Source organism: Vicia villosa, unplaced genomic scaffold, assembly GCF_029867415.1.
Source record: "Vicia villosa cultivar HV-30 ecotype Madison, WI unplaced genomic scaffold, Vvil1.0 ctg.000045F_1_1_1, whole genome shotgun sequence".
Lineage (NCBI taxonomy): Eukaryota > Viridiplantae > Streptophyta > Magnoliopsida > Fabales > Fabaceae > Vicia > Vicia villosa.
In genome coordinates this window covers 1,114,423-1,133,595 of record NW_026704977.1, presented here as the reverse complement: position 1 = coordinate 1,133,595, position 19,173 = coordinate 1,114,423, and the positions used below count along the sequence as shown (strand labels likewise).

The window sequence follows — 19,173 nt, the reverse complement described above, 5'->3', positions numbered from 1 at the left end:
AACACTCTCCCTCAATTTGATATGTGTCAAACATTATTTTTTTAGACTGATCACAAAGTCAAAGGCAATAAAGTTCAATCATGATAGGTCCAATTCAGGAATGAGTGTATCTAGACATTGAAGACTCAAGGTGCTCATAACTAGGAGACATCCTCGCCCTTAGAGGATCGTCCATAATCAAAAATAGGGGTGACAAAGCGGATCTAGCCTATTGGACATGTCCACACTTTAGTGCGGGGCAGGCCAAAGGTTTAGGTCAGCTCCTTTAATGTGAGTGTTCCATGCCGCCCCGTTTTTTATGCTGGCTTTTGCAGGCACATGCATTTACATGAAATCTTGTATTCTTCGGCCTAAAAAACACGGTGTCCACGGGCTTGCCCCACCCACACTTTTAGTGCGGGACGAGTCAAGGTTTTAGGCCTGCATCCTTACGTATGCCCCCCGCCCATTTTTGCGGGCTTTTGAGGAGCGAGACTAAACGGAACGGGCTTGCCCTTTTTCCACCCCTAATTAGAAATAATTAGACGGCCCCGCGTGAGGCATCTGATCACATGTGGAGGACTCTAATAGCCTACGCTATATAAAGTCCAACACACTCCATTTAAGGTATCCTCTCATTAATACACTAAAACTACTTTCTCATTCATTCATTGATTTGAGTGTTAAAGTACTAACCTTGTATGCCCGCGCTAGTTCTAACGTATCTAAAACTCAGTCCACCGCATCAGATTTAAAGTACATTCGATCTCCATTAATTTCTAGTTTACGTACGGAACAATGGTGACGTCTGAAGGAATTGACATCTGATTCTCATGAAATTTCATGATCAACTTCTTTGATCCCAAAGTAACAAATCGTTACTGGGATCTCGCTCTAAAGAAGACGATGGTATCTGATCCACTTGTTGAAGTCACCATAGATCTGCCGACTCTAAGATAATTCTCTTACCTTGCCATCTCTCTTATTGATGGTGGATCATTTAGCAAGGAAAAGGAGAACGAAAATGATCCACTAACTCATTTGTACATACATCTGATACAAGATGATGTTATGATTAACAACAAACAAAATTAAGAGACAAATAGACTCTAACCTAACAACTGGTGCAAAGGTTTTTGTATAGTCAATCCCTTCTTGCTGACTATAACCTTGTGCAACCAGTCGAGCCTTGTTTCTTAGAACTTCTCCTTTTTCGTTGAGCTTATTTCTGAAAACCCACTTGGTTCCAATCACATGAGTCCTTTTAGATCTACGCTCAAGATCCCACACATCATTAATTGAGAATTGATTGAGTTCTTCTTGCATTTCTAGAATCCATTCTATGTTCAAAAGCGCTTCATCAACAGATGTAGGTTCTATGAGGGGCACCAAACCTAGAAACATCTCTTAAGAAGGTTTGAATGAGGATCTAGTTCTGATAGGTTTAATCCTGTCAACTAGAATCAATTATTCAAAATGTGAAGATCTTTGTCTGTGCTTCCTCAGAGGAGTCTGAGCTTCAACAACTTCTGGTTGAGCATCTTCAGAGTTCTTTTGTATCTTGTTCTTGTGAAGCAACTTCATTACCTTGAGAGCCTAAGTAGGTAATCTTCAGATCTGTACACTTTTTAACTAGCTTTGACTTTTCAGAGTTAAGCTTATCATCGAATCTAACAAGAATTGATTCTTCAAAAATACGTGTTTTAGTTTTGTATACTCTATAGCCTATTGAGCATTCAAAGTATCCTAACATAATACACTTTTGTGCTTTAGAATCAAACAATTGTTCTGGAGCCTGTGATCATCCCTTTCTAATCACCTCTGAAACTTATGATGCCTCCATGCTTAAGTTTCAGGATATGGAACATATGCGTTCTTTCCGTCACGTGTAGCGAGTAGCCAGAGTCTACGTATCATAATTAATGTCTTATCTATGCTGCTAAGGATATCTGAGACATAGATTATATTATTAGGTACCCACAACTTCTTGGGTCCTTTCTTGTTAGTGTTCCCAGAGTTTTTGACAATTTTGGGTTTAGGATCAGAATAATCATATTTGCAAGAATTAAAACGACAGTGTGTAGCTATTGGTTTTTCCTTGAGTTTAGAAGGAGGTTTTTCCTTATGCACAAAACCACCAGAAATAAAATGAGAATGAATTGTATTTAGTTTATCTTCTTTTTACGAATCAGATTCTTCATTCGAATCACAAACAATGTGTAACACCCTAGTTTACCTCGGCGAATAATAATAAGATCAGAGTGAAAAATTTCATTTATATAATCCATCAAAAATCTAGGATGTCACATTCTTCAAAACTTAAACATTTGCTCACAATTATTAACGAATACATAACACATTTAAGTCGGATGAACCGATCAAAACAACAAAATCTTCAAAACATCTTTTATTACGCAGCGGAAAATATTCATAATTCAATTAAAAACCAACATGACAATTTAATTTAAAAATAGCCAACATCAATATTTGAGATGGCCTCAACAATTATTCAAAATCCAACAAAGAAAACAAATAAACGTTCATCCCCTTAGTATTACGTATCAGAGCAACGACACCGACTCGAACTAACTTAAGGTAATAATCCTTCACTCCTGATCACCCGCACTTTACCAACATAAGGGTAACATTCAAACAGAAGGGGTGAGATATCATAACAATATAAAGAAACATATGATAATAAGTATATGAAGAATAAAGTCGTACACATTTCACCAAATTCACAAAAACATCATTCGTCATAGATAACACAAAATTATATCATTTATTTGACTGGATTCACATGAATTATTTTACCGTTTTTATTTAATTATGTTATATTATACCAGTATTACTATTGCATTTCAGGTATATGCTAACTAAGAACCTAAATGTGAAGAAGAGGAAGAAACAACGAATAAATGAGCAAAAGGCAAAAGGAATAGACTAAAATAGTAGAAGTAGTAGAAAACTCATGACAGATAAACATGTTGCTCGCCACAGTAATGTGTTGGTCGGTGTTGTACCCCAATTTTTGACCAATGAGATCCCACCCAATTTCAAATGGTAGGGTCATCATCATTATCATTATCATCATGCATATATCATTTGCTAACCAAAATACCAAAGAATATTGTTGCTTATGTGTTACTTGTTTCAAAATAGGGGACTGATTAAACGGCCTAAGCAAATCAGGGTTTTGAAGATCAAAAGAAGATCAAGTAATTCTCATGTGATCAAATTATCATCGTCATCAATATTCAAGTCTAAGTGTGATTCAATTCAAGATCAACAACTTCCAAATTCATCTGGTGCACAAATTAGGGTTTTGACCTAATTCATCTAGGGAGTTGACTTTTAATCAGGACATGGCTTCATGACTCAAACTATGATTCAAGGGTCTTCAATTAAATTCACTCACATCATTTATTTTAAGAGGAGAGCCTGATTCAATTGCAATCCACAAAATTACAGTTTATTTAGAAAAGTCAATTGTGTAGGTCAACCTTTGACTTTTGAGAAATTTGGTCAACTATGGACTTTTAAATATCAAAATCATCAACATATGATTATTCAAGTTATTTTATCAAATAAAATCAATAAAATCAATCAAGAATCAAAAAGTCAACAAAAGTCAAAGTTGGAAATTTTCAAGACTTAGAAAAATTCTAAGTATTTTCAAGTGTTTTAGTCATAACTTCATGGGCAAGTAACGTCAAATTTCAAGTATGCAACTGAAAAACTTCCAAAAATAAAGTTGTAGATCTTGATCCAATGAACAACTTTGTCACATATGAAATTTTCCCAAAAAATGAATCATTCGAGAGATATGGGCTCATGAAGATCTGTCCAACACTTAGCAAACTTTTCAAGACTTGAAAACCTAGTTTTCTTCTAACTTTGTGGCCAATTTTCACTAAGATCCAAAATGAGTTTGAGAAAACTCCCAACAAGTGGATTAAAGTATGTAGCAAGGACTTTTAAAAGATACCATTAGCATGAAGTTTCAACACTTGAGCCATGAGATATGGTTTTATGAACATAGCACCATAACACTAATTTTCCAAGCCATGACCATAGAAAGTTATGAAGCAAAACTAATTCAAAATGGAAGATTCTTGAATTACAACTCCTATAACTTGTTTGAGGCACCAAATTCAGAAGATTACACTTGCTTTTGGGCTATGATCCAAGTATTCTATGCATTATCCAAGTTTCATGTCATTTGTGTACAAAAGTCACCACTTCCATTTTAGAAAAGCAAAGCTTTATGCACAAAGTCCACTCCTTGAGCCTCTAACTTGTTCTCTCTGCACCAAAAGCAATCCAAACACCACAATCAAGCTCTTATGATGCAGAGAAAAGTCATTGCAAGCATGCTTGGACTTGTATTTCACCATGGGAACCATAACTTTCTCATTTCTTCACAAACAAGCAAAGTGACCTAACTTGAACATATGATCTCCAAATTCTGTAATTACTTCACCCACAAACCCTAATTTTGGCCTGTAAACAGAGAGCATTGCCTCTAAAATCAAACACACCAGAATTCTCCAAGTCACCCCTCCACTTGAAATTCTCATTTTTTAGCCATTTGCATTTTGAGAGCCATTTTGAGTTATAGAGTTTATGAGTGTCTAACAAACATCCAAATAGCTTCTAAACATCATTTAGAAGCCGTCTATCATAATCACCACCCTAAAAAATATCTCAAATCCATAATCACCATTAAGCCTCCATTTTTTAGTGTTCTTGAGCCTTAAACACCAAACTCATCCATGGTCCAAACATTGTCCAATCTTTCAATCCAGATACCTTCTATATCTCATATAAAAGCTATCCAAACTATTAATCCATAAATGTAACATCTAGAATCAAGTTCTCCATTTTAAATTTCTTGTTTTGTAGGTGCTATCAGGTTCTTAGATCGAGGCTTGTTCAAGCTCAAGTAAGCTTCCATTTAGCTTCCCAGATGTACAAGGAAGCTATCCAAATCACTAACACAATACCATTGTGTTTATAATTGTTCAAGGATCAAAAGCCCTCTGTTCTTATTAATTTATTCAAAATGTAGATTGTTTAATTTGATTTTGAAATTTTAAGGTTCAAACTCTGCTCCCAAAAATTCATGAGTTTTAGTTTGAATAAATGAACAAATGTTACATGGTTGAATTCATGTTAGGATTCTGAGTAATTTCCATGTTTGAATCTTTTAAAATGGTTGAGTTATGGGGAAGATTGATTTTTTGAAATTGATGTTGTTGTTGTGTGTTCAACGAAGAAGATGAAGTTGGTTTTCAAATTTTCAGACTTGAGTATATTTTAGTTTTAATGATAGGCATATGTTTAATGACTTAATCGTGTAGCTCAGTTGGTTGTGTGTGTGTATGTGAAGTGTGTGCATAGGGGCGTGGTTTCGATCCACCCTTTTTACACTTTTATTTATTTCATTTTATTTTTACCACTTACCACTTAACTTGACATATTATTTTCTGCTTTGGCCTAATGATCACCACAAGCGTGTGACCCATTGACTATGCTTTTGGCTTGTAACGTGAGGGGCATGAGTTCAAACCCTATGAGGGCCAAATCTAATTTTTTCCACTTGTTTTATTTCATTTCTTTTAACTATTTTTATATTTTATTTAAAATATCAAAACTATTTATTTTTAAACTATTTTTTGCACACGACTTATTTTATTTGCTTATTTTATGAATATGATTTAAAAATCCAAAAATATTATTTATTTGATCATAACAAAATTAAATAAAAAACAAGTCTTTTATATGTTAAAAATCCTTAAAAAATTATTTCCTTTCATTATTTTCACCAAGTAAACTCTTGTATATTCTTGTGTGAATTATTTTAGGATTAGGTTAAAGTCACATTGATGATACCATGTACCCTTAGACTTACTCTCCCTTAGGGTATAATACTTTAATCATTTAAAATCAATTAGATTTAGGTATGGTTTTAAAACCCTAATCTTCAAAACCCTAATTTGAACCTTTGATCTTTAGCAGCTTTATGTTAATATAACTTGTTGCTTTGATCTTTCTCTCTTTGTATTTGTACATATAGTTGTTGATTTACATCCTTGTACCTTTTTACTTTATTATCATTGTATATATATTTTTTTTACTAATCATATGCATGAGATAATTATTTATCCATCATATTCATTCATACATGAAATGATTCGAAGGCACAGGCATCCTTCCATCTATTATCATTTGAGTTTACATTGATATCTTTGTTATAATCATTTGTTTACTTTGTGACACATGTTATCACAAACACACTTGAGGTATCCATGATTGATTACTTAAGTTGTTGTTGAAATATCCAAAGGAATGGTAATGGTATTGACTAAAATTGTCAAGGTACTCATTCTCTCTTCCAAATCTCTTTTATCTTTGTGCTTAATATTGTTAAAGCTTTGCACCCTACTTGTTTTAAAAATGGTTTTGTATTGTTAAATCTTAACCTTTTCAAATCAACTCTAGGTTTTGTATTGTTAAAGCTCAACCAACTTTTTAAACTTTTGCCTTGTATTCTTAAATCTTGGCTCTTTTTATTAAAACTTGTTAAGTATTGTTAAAGCTTAACATTTTAAAAACCCGTTGAGTATTGTTAAAGCTCAACACCCAAAAATATTTTTGCCGCTTAACTCTTTTATTTTCCTTTTAAGAGGAATTACAAAAGCTCTGGCATCCCTACTGCACTTAATGGGTATGTAGGCCTAAGATGCGATATCTTATCGAGCTCACTTTTAAAACTTTCTTTTCTCATCCTTCCACTCTATTCAAATAAAAACACATAAACATAAAGGCGCGCTGGCGACTCTATTTAAAACACATGAGCTAAGTCAATTCAATGACTTTAGTCTCACAAATTTCACCGCTACAGTCGGCAAAGTCCCTGTGCTGGTCGGCACAGTACTAAAGTTGGTGTGCCCCTCGCCACACAACTCATGCCGCTTACCACAGTTAATTTCTAGATTTTGTTTTACAACTCAGCCACGTATTCCATGCACGCACAGTTTTGAAGCTGAGTCTTCCGTATTATGCTCCATGAAGCCACGACCCCCTAGGATTTCTCAAAGAAAATTACAGCAACGGACTATTATAAAAGCGAGCAGTTGAAAGAAAAAAAACTCTCTCTCGTTTGTTCCACCATTTTTGTTCATAGCTGATTTCCATTTTTAGTTATGTTTTAGGCATAGATCATATGTAAAAGTGGTAGTTTCTCACACCAAACAACTACCACACCATTAGTATTAGGCCTACGAACTTTGTACTCTTGGATTGTATAACTTGCCAGCATTAATAGAAACATTTTTAATTCATATTTACTTCAAGCATCACACTTTATTTCCATCCTTTTCAGGTTCATATTTATCGCTTTATTATTATTTCCATTGTTAATTTATTTGCCATGTTTGTCGTAATTGCAATTGTTATGATTAATGCGTTTTCATCTAGTAATATGTTTAGCTAAAGTGTTTTGAGTCCGGTATGTGAGGACCGTCGTTTCCGACGGGACTCGGTAACGAAGTTGGCTTAAATTATTATTATTAAATTTTGTTTTGGTTTATGTTTTTAATATTAATCTAGGTAACCTTGTCATGAGAGTGAGAGGTTACTTACCATGGTTTTGCCACGAGAGTGGGAAATTAACTAAGATTTGAGCCGACACTGAGAGAGCGTGGGGGTTGAACTAGATAATAAAACTAGACACTAATCCTAAACACAACGAGAGCGCTTTAGGATTAATTAGAACTTGTTTAGTTTTCAAAACGCGTTTCTTGATTTAAGTGGGCGAGCGAGAGAAAAATCCTACGGTTAAGGAGCGTGACTTTATTCAAAACCACGAGAATGTGAGGGTTAATCTTTAAGCTAATATTTTCTACTAAATATTTTTTGACATTTCTATAAGCCAACAAGTTACAGTGTTCCCGAAGTACGCGGAACCATATTCTGATCTCTCTTTTCTTATATTTATCTTAGTCTTTATTTTGTTTCAGTTTTAGTTCTTAATTTCCCCTTAATCAATCATTCATTATCCTTAGGTTTACAAAGCGACAATAGATTATAGTTGGTTGACATTAGTCTCTGTGAGTTCGACAATCTTTTATATTACTTTGATATTTCCATGCACTTGCGGAAGCACCCATCAACAAGTAATATATAAGTATTTAACAACAAACAACTCATCATCACATCATTGGTTATAAAATTCAATTAGACCAACATCGACTAAAATGCATGTGGTACCAACAGGGCGTAAGCCCTAATCATAATGCAAATAAATAAGTACACGGGTGATCAGGAGTGAAGGATGATAGTACATCAAAGAAGTACAAAGACTAGTGTAATGTAAACTCAATGGTATATAGTACATCGAATAATACATCATCCAACGGAGAATATGTCATATACATTATCAAAATAAGGTACATCAATGTAATAAAAATACAGACATTAAGATAATCAGCACGACCACATGCGTGTCGGACAACATTCTCAACCTCTCATCCTCCTCTACGTCCACCACCTCGTCTGCCGACTCCTTTTCCTCTACCATCAACTACCCCACCTGTCTTAGCACATTGTCTACGGTACAGCAGTGCCCCCTGTGCCACCTTCATAATATCATCCAGTATACGCCTCTGACCAGACCCGTTAGGGAAGAAACCACTGTCAATGTCTGCCTGCGCCATCTCAAGTATCTCACGACTACGAGGAAGCACATCCTCAGTGTGGTCCAACTAAGGCTGATGCATCTACAATATCTTCTGATGAGCTGGTCTAGGCGGTGATCCCACTGCAGTGGGGACCATGTAGGGGTGTGACACAATGAAGTACCAAGTGATGCACCAAGCATCGCAACTCCAGTCTGACTCTGCTCTGGTCTTCCGAGCGTCGTCTAAAACCATGTGATGCTCACATTCTACAATGGCCTCATCTATTTTTCGATGGGTCACCCCAATAGGAGCGGAGACAGAAGGGTGGAGAGGTAACGCCTAACAGTAGCCGAACTTCTGCATGACGCGCTCCGGAAGATAGCGAACAGTGGTGGTAAAACTACATGCCAACCATCTATAATATAATGCAATGACATCCCACATATGCGTCTCACGGTGACCAGCGTAGCAGTCATAACGAATGTCCTCTACAACCACGCGGTCTATATATACTCTATAAGGCTCTGGCGCCTAGTTCCCTCTGAGAGGGATGAAGGCACGAGCATGTGGAATGGCCTCATTGTAGCCGTCGACCTCTCCCCAATTAATAACATGGGGAAGTGTTGTACTATCCAATTCAAAAATGAAAATAAAAGACACGGGGATAAAACATTATCACAAATATAGAATGAACAACTTTGAGAAAAATTAAAAGGATATAAGATTGTTACCATTAGTAGTGAACAAATTCGTGCCACAGTCATTGCCTTCTACAAACATATCTCTCCCAGTCTCAAGAAGTTCAACGCCAGCGTTGCCTCCCCCAGTTATACTCATGGATCCGTGCGGGATCCAAAAAGTACCTCAGGTAAGCGACATCCGTATTCATGGAGCTCATGTTCCCAAATAACAGAGTGACGATCAAAAATAGGAAGCAACACATAAGCACACGATGTCTGTGTATCTCCACCTCAACTGGGTCACCAACATCGTGTGATGTCGCTAGTAGTTCTTCATCATATCTTCGCGTCAAGAAGGAAAACCTCACGTGCACGCCGCAGGTCTTATCCACCTCCTCAAGCGGATCAGCTCCAAGCTCCTCAATCATAACCTCTTTTGCTTCCTCCTTTGTCATCCTACCGTGACTGAGGAGGATACCCCAGATAGGTATATGCAGTAGGCATGAGACGTCGTCCAAAGTAATAGTAACTTCACCATGAGACAGATGGAATGAGAACGTGTCTGAGTGTCATCTGTCATCTCTCTACAAATGCCATGAGCATTCTGTTGTGTATAGTGAAGTATCCAATATGACATAGGTCAGCCACATCAGATGTTGTGAGGACATCCTCAAACCGTGGCTCCGCATGTTGCTCTAGAGATAAAATCTTCTGCCTGTGGTTATAAAACTTCTAGGAAGCCATATCCTGAAAATTTCCAAAGAAAACAATGTTAATAAGTAATGTTAGAAATAAAAAAAATTCCAATGAGGACAAAAAGTACTAAGTCAAAGCAATCTTACCTCTCTATTCCAGACATGTCTAGCGGTATGATCAGCGTAACCTATCAACATGGATAAATCGGAGGGACCCATGGGTAAGCTTCAGGCGCATCAGCATCCTCATGCAATGGGTCAACACCACCATGAGGGGGAACAGGAGAACCAACACCACCAGGAGATGCAACATCGGCTGAAGGTGGCACATGAGGAGCAGAAATATCTTGATGACGTCTGTGAATGGAGGGCGCATGTGATGTATATGTCCACTATGTTGCAGAGTAGTCTGCGATGTGGCTTCAACTGTCCCCTCTACTAGAACAGGAGTGTCAGTTACCTGTGAGATTATCTGACTCCGTGCACGTCGCACTGAGGCATGTTGTGCAACTCTCCCAGATATGAGTCGGTCTATCTCGTCAGCCCTAATATCTGCATTATATTAAATAAAGTCGAATCAGATACAATTTAATTTAAAAAACATAAGGAAAATAAAAAATAATAATTTTAACTCCGTAGATGCAACTATGGAAAGCTTTCGTATATACACCTACGGAAGCACCCAGCTTTCTCAAAAATGGATTTGTTCCGGAGCTGCATCTACGGAACTACCCTAACGATTTATATTTTCGTAGATGCACATATAAAACGTTATGAAGCTCCAAAACGCAACAATGGCGTCTGCCACTGTTTTAACCATTGAAAACCCCTTTTTGTTGACATGATCGTCCGTTTTACACATAAAAAAAATACTCTCTAAATTATGTTTCTAAAACTATCTAATGAATCCTACACTTAAAATTACATTCTAACTCTATTACAAAAAATAACTCGGAAACTCGAAAACTTACCTATTGTATTAAGCTTTGAACAAGTTGGTGTGTGTTGATCGTTGATGTTGATGTTTCTTGTCGAACTCGAGAAAAAACAATGATGTTTGGTGGAAGATTGATTTTTGAGTTTCGAGAGAGTTTGAGAGAGTTGGAATATGAAAAACAGTGAGAATGAGAGGAGAGAAGAGTTTAGCGCGAGTTAACATCAAATTGTTCTGAAGGTGCATAACTGGAAACATTTCGGTAGATACATCTACGGAACAAATGTACTTTAAAAAAAAATCATCAGGAGACACAATTCCAAAAACAACAGCATTTTTTAAAAGATATGTGGTGCCTAAGAAACCAAGGGATGGATTAAGAGTTTGTCTAATAATAATCATAATAATAATAATGAAAATGAGGAAGTAATAATATTAAGAAGGGTATGCGAAATAAATTGACCAGAACCCACACAACTACTTTCCTCCATAGAAGGACATGTTCTTGAATCATGACTACTACCCTACATCTTCCTCTTCTTCTTTGAAACCATTCGACTTCCATGGCAATGGCTCTCAACGCTGCTCTCTACATCGCAAAGATGACTTGGATAGCTCTCACTGGTTGGATCGTTTCTTGCATAACTGTTGCTGATGAGTTTGCTTCTTCTCTTCGTTCTGGTGATATTGGTCCCTTCCATGTTGGTTGATTCATCAATCATGATCTTTTTTGCCTTTCTCCAAGATGGGTATGCTTCAATTACCCTTGAATCTAGGCTTTTTTTCATGTATTGGGTTTGTGTGATTAGTTTGTTTCATGGTGGAAATTGTGTTTTAGGTTAGTGATGGATATGTTTGTTATTTGGGGTAAATTGTTTAAGTTGTTTTGTTATAGCATTTTAGATTCTTGTTCTTACGAGGTTTTCTGGTCAATTTAATAACAAACACAATCCTTTGTTTCTCAGCTCTTGACTTGTTAGTACTTCAAATTTGATTAGGTGGTTGATTTGCTGATTTAAGCATTTTGTTTAGTGATTTAAGCACTGAGCATTGGGTTGATGGGTTATGCAATGATTATTTATATTAATATTGATCATGTAAAAGCTTGGTTACCGACACCTCTGAAGGTTCCGTTTAAAGCCAGAGTATAGATATGACCCAACACATGGATTGTTTGTACGCAGCAGAATTCTAGTTTAGATGGATTCGATCCTAAATCTTGAGAATAACATATTCTCAAGACTCAAGTCTTCGCCATTAGATCAATTCCCGAAGTTGTATGTGTCAATATCAATATCGGTGTCATGTTGTGTCGGTATTAGTGAAATGATCAAGTGATTTTTGATGGATGGCTTGATGTATTATTAACAAAAAATAAAAACATTGAACTTTTCTGATACCATTCTGAATTTACACATGCTTTGAAAATTCAAAGTATGCAACTGTACTACATATATTCTATTGTTACAGCTGCTCATTTCATAAATGCTTAATGTTTTATCAGTTTGATATGGCTGGACATGTTCCATCAGCTGTCACTGAGCTGGAACATGGGTGGTCCAGTTTAGAATTTTTACTACCCAATAATAAGAGGCATGTTTGATTTTGGTAGGTATGAGTTATTTTCTCTGTAAATTAATGCTTTATTTTGCTTAAACATAAATGGTACCTCTAAAATACATTCAATTCCATACTTTTTTGTGTCAAAAGAAATTTGGTATAGGCTCTTGATTTATGCTGTTGGGGTATTGTCATCTTCACCATCATTTATAAATACTAGTACAACAGTGTGTTGTAATGAAATGTCTTGAGAAAAAACTAAGGTTTCCATTTATAAATCCAAATAGCATTTTGAAGGAGATAGAAGAATCACAATGCCCGGATAATAACAATTGCAACAAATTGAAGTAGGGCCATTTCAGCAAAAGTTGGGTGCACATGTTAATAAAACCTGAGTTTGTGTTTCATTGTTATACAATTTATTGATATTGTTGGGGCCTGTTTAGTCTAGCCATTTAGACCCATTGAAATGTTTTTTTTTTATATAAAAGAAAATCAATGCATTTGAACATAAGATCGTCTGAAAAGCACACTCTTCGATATTGTTGTTAAAATCACATAATTCAAGCGATGTATTCGGGAATTGTAATCGGTTACTGCTTTTTGGTAATTGGATTACCACTGTATTGATTTGTCTTGTTTAGAACAACTGTACTAGAGTATTGTGTTTTATTAATTGGGTACCACTGTGTTGAGAATTAATTTTAGAATACCTGTAACCGGTTACTATACTAGGGTTACAGACAAACATTTCAGTTTTTCTATTTTGTTAGTTAGTTGTTTGTATCCCAATCAATTGTACTCGTGTATATACCTTTGAGGTATCAATTTTTCACCCTCAATTTCTCTCTCTCTCTCTCTCTCTCTCTCTCTCTCTCTCTCTCTCTCTCTCTCTCTCTCTCTCTCTCTCTCTCTCTCTCACTCATCCTTGTACTTCCAAGTTCTAACATTTGGCATCAAGAACAGTGTGAATCCTCTTATTAAAGGTGCAACACATACACAATGAACATCACACAAGGAGGAAAAGAAGAAATATTTCAATGCGCTATTTTTAATCCATCAATGCGTTGATGCATATAATTTTGAGAAAGTTGGTGATTGCTAATCATGGCAAGCTGGGAAATCTTGGAGAAGGCATACGCAGAGGCTGAAAAGGTGAAAGTTGTGAGGTTACAAAATCACAAACGTTAACTTGAGTTGATTCAAATGGAGAAGGAGACCATCAACGATTTCACGATGAGAATTACTAGGTTGGTGAACCAACTATAAGCATGTGAAAAAACAATCACGAAGAAGTATGTTGTCGTAAAAATCTTACAATTTTTTACGGTAAGATTCGATAACATAGTCGTATTGATTGAGGAATCAAAGGATCTTATGACGATGAGCAAAGAGGAGCTACAAAGCTCTCTTGAGGCATATTAGTAGAGAATTGAGGATAGGAATGTTGATAAGGCAAAGACGGATATCGCTTTGCAAACTCGTTTCAATGAGAGAGACAAAAAGGCAAAGGGAAAGTGTCTCATGAATAATGGTAGAGGGAATTTTCAAAATTTTGGGGAAAGAGAATCCCAAAATTCAAAGAATTCAACATTTCAAAAGGGTGAAAACAATGGTAGTAGCGTTGCTGGATTAAACAAATCTAGAGGAGGTAATATAAGAGGTAGAGGTGGAAGAAGAATGGTTAACAAGAGCAGTGTGCAGTGCTTTAATTGTAAAAAAAACTTAGCCATTTTGCAAGAGAGTGCAATGCCAACAAGAAAGAACCTCAAGAAGATGAAGCTAGAGTTGCAAGGAAAGAGTTTGATGATGAGAACACACTTTTGGTCATGATCACAGAAGGGGAATGCAGGAGCAGGCTACGGGACAGTAGCAGCAACAATTTTAAAAGTGTTGCAAAACCTTGTTTTAACTAGTTACGTAAATGGTGTGCGATTAATGCAGAAGAAAATGCAATGGTGACTTTGAAAGAAGCAATGCAGTTGAGCGGTCAATGATATTTGGATTTCGGATGTTCAATGCATATGATGGGGATGAAAGATTGATTTATTACAATCGATCGTGTCATTAAGAATAAATCAAAGTTCGTAGACCAACCACTGTAGCGGCGGAAGGGACTAATCCCACCGTCCACTTGTAGGGATCCAGTTTAAAATCAGAGCAAAGCTCTATATGGACTAGCCTAGCACCAGAACTGTGTGCACCTAGTGGAATTCGAACATGAGACCTTGAGGAAAACACTTTCAAGTCTCAAGTCTCAACCACTAGGCCAACCCCAAGGGGTTAACACATGATAAATTAGGTTAAATCATAAGTAATATAGGAAGCAATCGACCCAACGTGAATGGATATCTTTCTTATCTTCTTATGTGAATGGTATCTCATTGTTAAACACCTATAATATGAACAAAATTTATATCATGTAAACACAGCAACACCAACATTTAACTTTCGATCTCCACAACAACAACAACATATATAAACATTTTACTAGCTAACAACAACAACAACATTAACTTAACTAACATAAATAAATTACATGCATATGGATAAGTGATTACCTTCGCTTATGAGTATGTAATGTCTCCGGAGACAATATCCAACATATATTTCATAACATAATATCCACATACGTATGAGTTTGGTTGTTTCCGTGACTATAAATAATTTGTATATAATGGTTAATAATGCAATGCACACGTAATACATTATAGAAAATTGAAAGCATATCACTAATAAGACCACTTACTTTTAGGAAAATGAATTTTGGTTTTTTATTTCTTTAAGAAAATGAAACTTATTTAGAAGTAAAAGTAACATTTTAGTATTAAAAAGAATACCACTTACGCGCTAAGAATTCCTATCATCTTTGGATAAGACAGTGGTGTAATGAGCATAGCATAATCACCTAATTTTGTTTGGGACTAGTTGCTAGTGACCACTGCGTTAACATCTAAAATAATTAATAATGGATAAAAACTTGAATATTAAATAAGAAACACACAAATCACATATACTTAAGAATTGATAAGTGGTCATATGTAACAATCTCTTTTCTTTTGAATTAACTTATTTTGTATGTACATTTGGATATCATTTGATGAATATTGGGTAAACTAAATAAGGTATGGGTCCAAAAAATTGCACTTTTGTAAATATCTGTGTCCGCACAACTGATGCATGTACCTAATTGATTTTAACACATAAGTTAACTATAAAAATTAATTATAAAATGAATATAATTTGAAATCGTCATAAAAGTTGTATTTACGTGCACCATAATTGAAGTACAATTATGTCCAGCCAACTAACACCTTCTACAATTTCCTCAATACAACTCTTTGCTATAATTTTGTTTGTTCTGGATCATGTTCTAATAATATTCGAAAGGACTCGTCAAGATCCTCTACCATGCTTGTCAGTCTATGCAATGGCCTTAAGCTTGTGAAGGGGGGAGTGAAGCTGAATAACTACCTTTTGCACTTACACCACCCAAACTAACTTTCTCAGATATGTCTAATTTATTTAAATTTGGGTGGCTGAGTACATTCATCGATTTTAATTATTGCATCATAAAACAACAACTACACAATAAGTAATTTTAAGAATACAAATAACAACAACACACAACATATATTTTTAATCAAACAAACAAAAAAGAAAGTTCCTAAACCAAACTTATATTTAAATTAATCACATTTCGAGCCACATTGTCACGCATCTCTTGGGTCACACTCTCGCGCACCTCCTTAGTCACGCTCTTCTCCACCTCATTGGTTTCCTCTCATGCACCTCCTTGGTCATCCTCTCATGCCCCTCCTTGGTTAGACTCTCTCGAGCCTTCTTAGCCACCCTCTCTTACACCTCTTTGGTCACCCTTTCCTCTTCTTCCTTGGCCTCCCTCTCCTCCACCTCTTGGGTCATACTTTCCCACACAGCCGCCCGCTCCTTTTCTAATGTTTCCTCTATCTTTCTCTACATTTTCTCCTCCCGCCTCTGATACATTAACTCTTTAATATGGTTTTTTTTGCATATTATATCACTCTTTGACGATGTTTCAAAAAATAATCTCACGCAGATGCCTCTTTGAACACCATGGGCTCAATAACCATGCTCACTAGTTTAAATCAGTTCTACCAACATATCATGATGTCCTTGTGGAACAAAGGCACCAACATTTATTTTTTTTAAGCAGTGAATCCTACAAAACAAATAAAAGTTCATTACCAAATTGAATTAACTACCATTAATAATGTTGGAAAATAAATCTACTTACAATCTTATCAACGATTATGCGTATAGCCTTTAATTTGAACTCACCTTCTCATGGCATGATGGTGGTGAAGGTCATCCCAACTCTTGTTCTCTTTGTTTTCTTTTTTCTTTTATCATTGTCTCCTCTAGTTTATCATATCCTCCACAAGCAATATACGAGGATAGATATTTTTTTCCATATTCTACTTTCCTTTTGACTCTTAGCCAGGAAATCATGAGTACTACGAGACTCAACAAATCTCTCCCAAAAGTATTTATCAATAAAACCATAAGTAAAATATGGAGGCGTTAAGTTAGTACCTTTTGGATTTGTAATATAATCTGTTGTGAGTTGGTTCTTAAAGCCTGCAATACTCACCAGGCCAGCTTATTTTCTTCAGGAAGAATAAAATATTCTACATTTACAGAATAAAGTTGGTAATACTATTAAACAAAAAAGAAATGGTCATATATGAAGGATAGAAAAACACTTAGAAAGGGGGGGTTTGAATAAGTGTAGTCTTAAAAACTTGAACGATAAAAACAATATGCACAGTTATTTTTATCCTGGTTCGTTGTTAACTAAACTACTCCAGTCCACCCCCACGGAGTGATTTACCTCACCTGAGGATTTAATCCACTAATCGCAACAGATTACAATGGTTTTCCACTTAGTCCGCGACTAAGTCTTCTAGAGTATCCTGATCACAACCTGATCACTCCAGGAACAATTGCTTAGACACAAGCTAAGACTTTCTTAGAGTATCCTGACCACCACGTGATCACTCTAATTACAACTGCTTAGACACAAGCTAAGACTTCCTAGAGTATCCTGATCAACACTTGATCACTCTAGTTACTTACAAATTAATGTAATCAAATCTAAGAGTATTACAAATGCTTCTGAAAAGCTATAATCACAACAGTGATATTTCTCTTAACGTTTAAGCTTAATCTCACTAATATATTACAACAGCAGTGTAGTGAGCTTTGATGAAGATGAAGTTTCTGAGCTTTGAATTTGATCAGCGTTTCAGCAAGTTAATATTCACCGAATTTGGTTCAGAGTCGTTAACATTGCTTCTCATCAGAACTTCATATTTATAGGCGTTTGAGAAGATGACCGTTGAGCGCATTTAATGCTTTGCGTATTCCGTACAGCTTTGCATTTAATGTTTCACGCTTTTGTCAACTACCTCGAGCCTTGTTCACGCTGTGTCTACTGACGTTGCCTTTAATAGCTTCCAACGTTCCTTTTGTCAGTCAGCGTAGCCTGCCACCTGTACTTTCTTCTGATCTGATGTTTGAATAAAATATTTGAATATCATCAGAGTCAAACAGCTTGGTGCATAACATCTTCTTGTCTTCTGACCTTGAAGTGCTTCTGAGCGTGATACCATGAGAACTTCAGTGCTTCTGCTTCTGACCTCAAGTTCTTCTGATGCTTCCATAGACCCATGTTCTGATTCTGCCTTGACCATCTTCTGATGTCTTGCCAGACCATGTTCTGATGTTGCATGCCGAACCTTCTGAGACAAAGCTTCTGAGCGCTGATTTGTGCATACTCTTTATATATTTCCTGAAAGGGAAATTGCAATGTATTAGAGTACCACATTATCTCACACAAAATTCATATCCTTGTTATCATCAAAACTAAGAATATTGATCAGAACAAATCTTGTTCTAACAATCTCCCCCTTTTTGATGATGACAAAAACATATATAAATGATATGAATTTGCGATCAGAAAGAGCAGACGGCTAAAGACAAATTACACAGCTATAGCGTAAGCATGTGAATATGTCTCCCCCTGAGATTAACAATCTCCCCCTGAGATGAATAATCTCCCCCTGAAATAAATACTCGAAGAACTTTAATAATAAAAGACTTCCCTGATTATTTCGGTAGAGACGATTACATAAGCTTCTGTCTTTTGAAAATTCATAGCTTCTGACTTCTGCTTCCATTGGACAGCTTCAGAACTTGAATTTCTTTAGATTCCTAGAACACTCACAGCTTCTGATTCCTGCTTCCATTTAGGACAGCTTCAGAACTTGAATTTCTTTGATCTTCAGAACATTCACAGCTTCTGATTCCTGCTTCCATTTAGGACAGCTTCAGAACTTGAATTTCTTAGATCTTCAGAACATTCACAGCTTCTGATTCATGCTTCCATTTAGGACAGCTTCAGAACTTGAGTTTTCTGGATCTTTAGAACATTCACAGCTTCTGATTTATGCTTCCCTCGGATAGCTTCAGAGCTTTGAATTTCTTCTTACAACACTTCATGCTAGATTGTATCAGAACATTGTTGAATGTACCAGAGCATCATCAGAGCATCTCTACATCCTGAAATGTTACAGAACAAAACTAAACGACAAAAGTCA

At 36.0% G+C, this 19,173-nt stretch overlaps 1 protein-coding gene across 1 annotated transcript; it reads left to right on the top strand.

The window, feature by feature from the left end:
• Positions 1-11,393: 11,393 nt before the first annotated feature.
• LOC131622912 (uncharacterized) lies at positions 11,394-11,936 on the top strand. The gene has a single exon (XM_058893922.1). It carries the CDS (start codon positions 11,536-11,538, stop codon positions 11,680-11,682), a length of 147 nt encoding a protein of 48 aa, XP_058749905.1. The 5' UTR covers positions 11,394-11,535; the 3' UTR covers positions 11,683-11,936.
• The last annotated feature ends 7,237 nt before the right edge of the window (positions 11,937-19,173 follow it).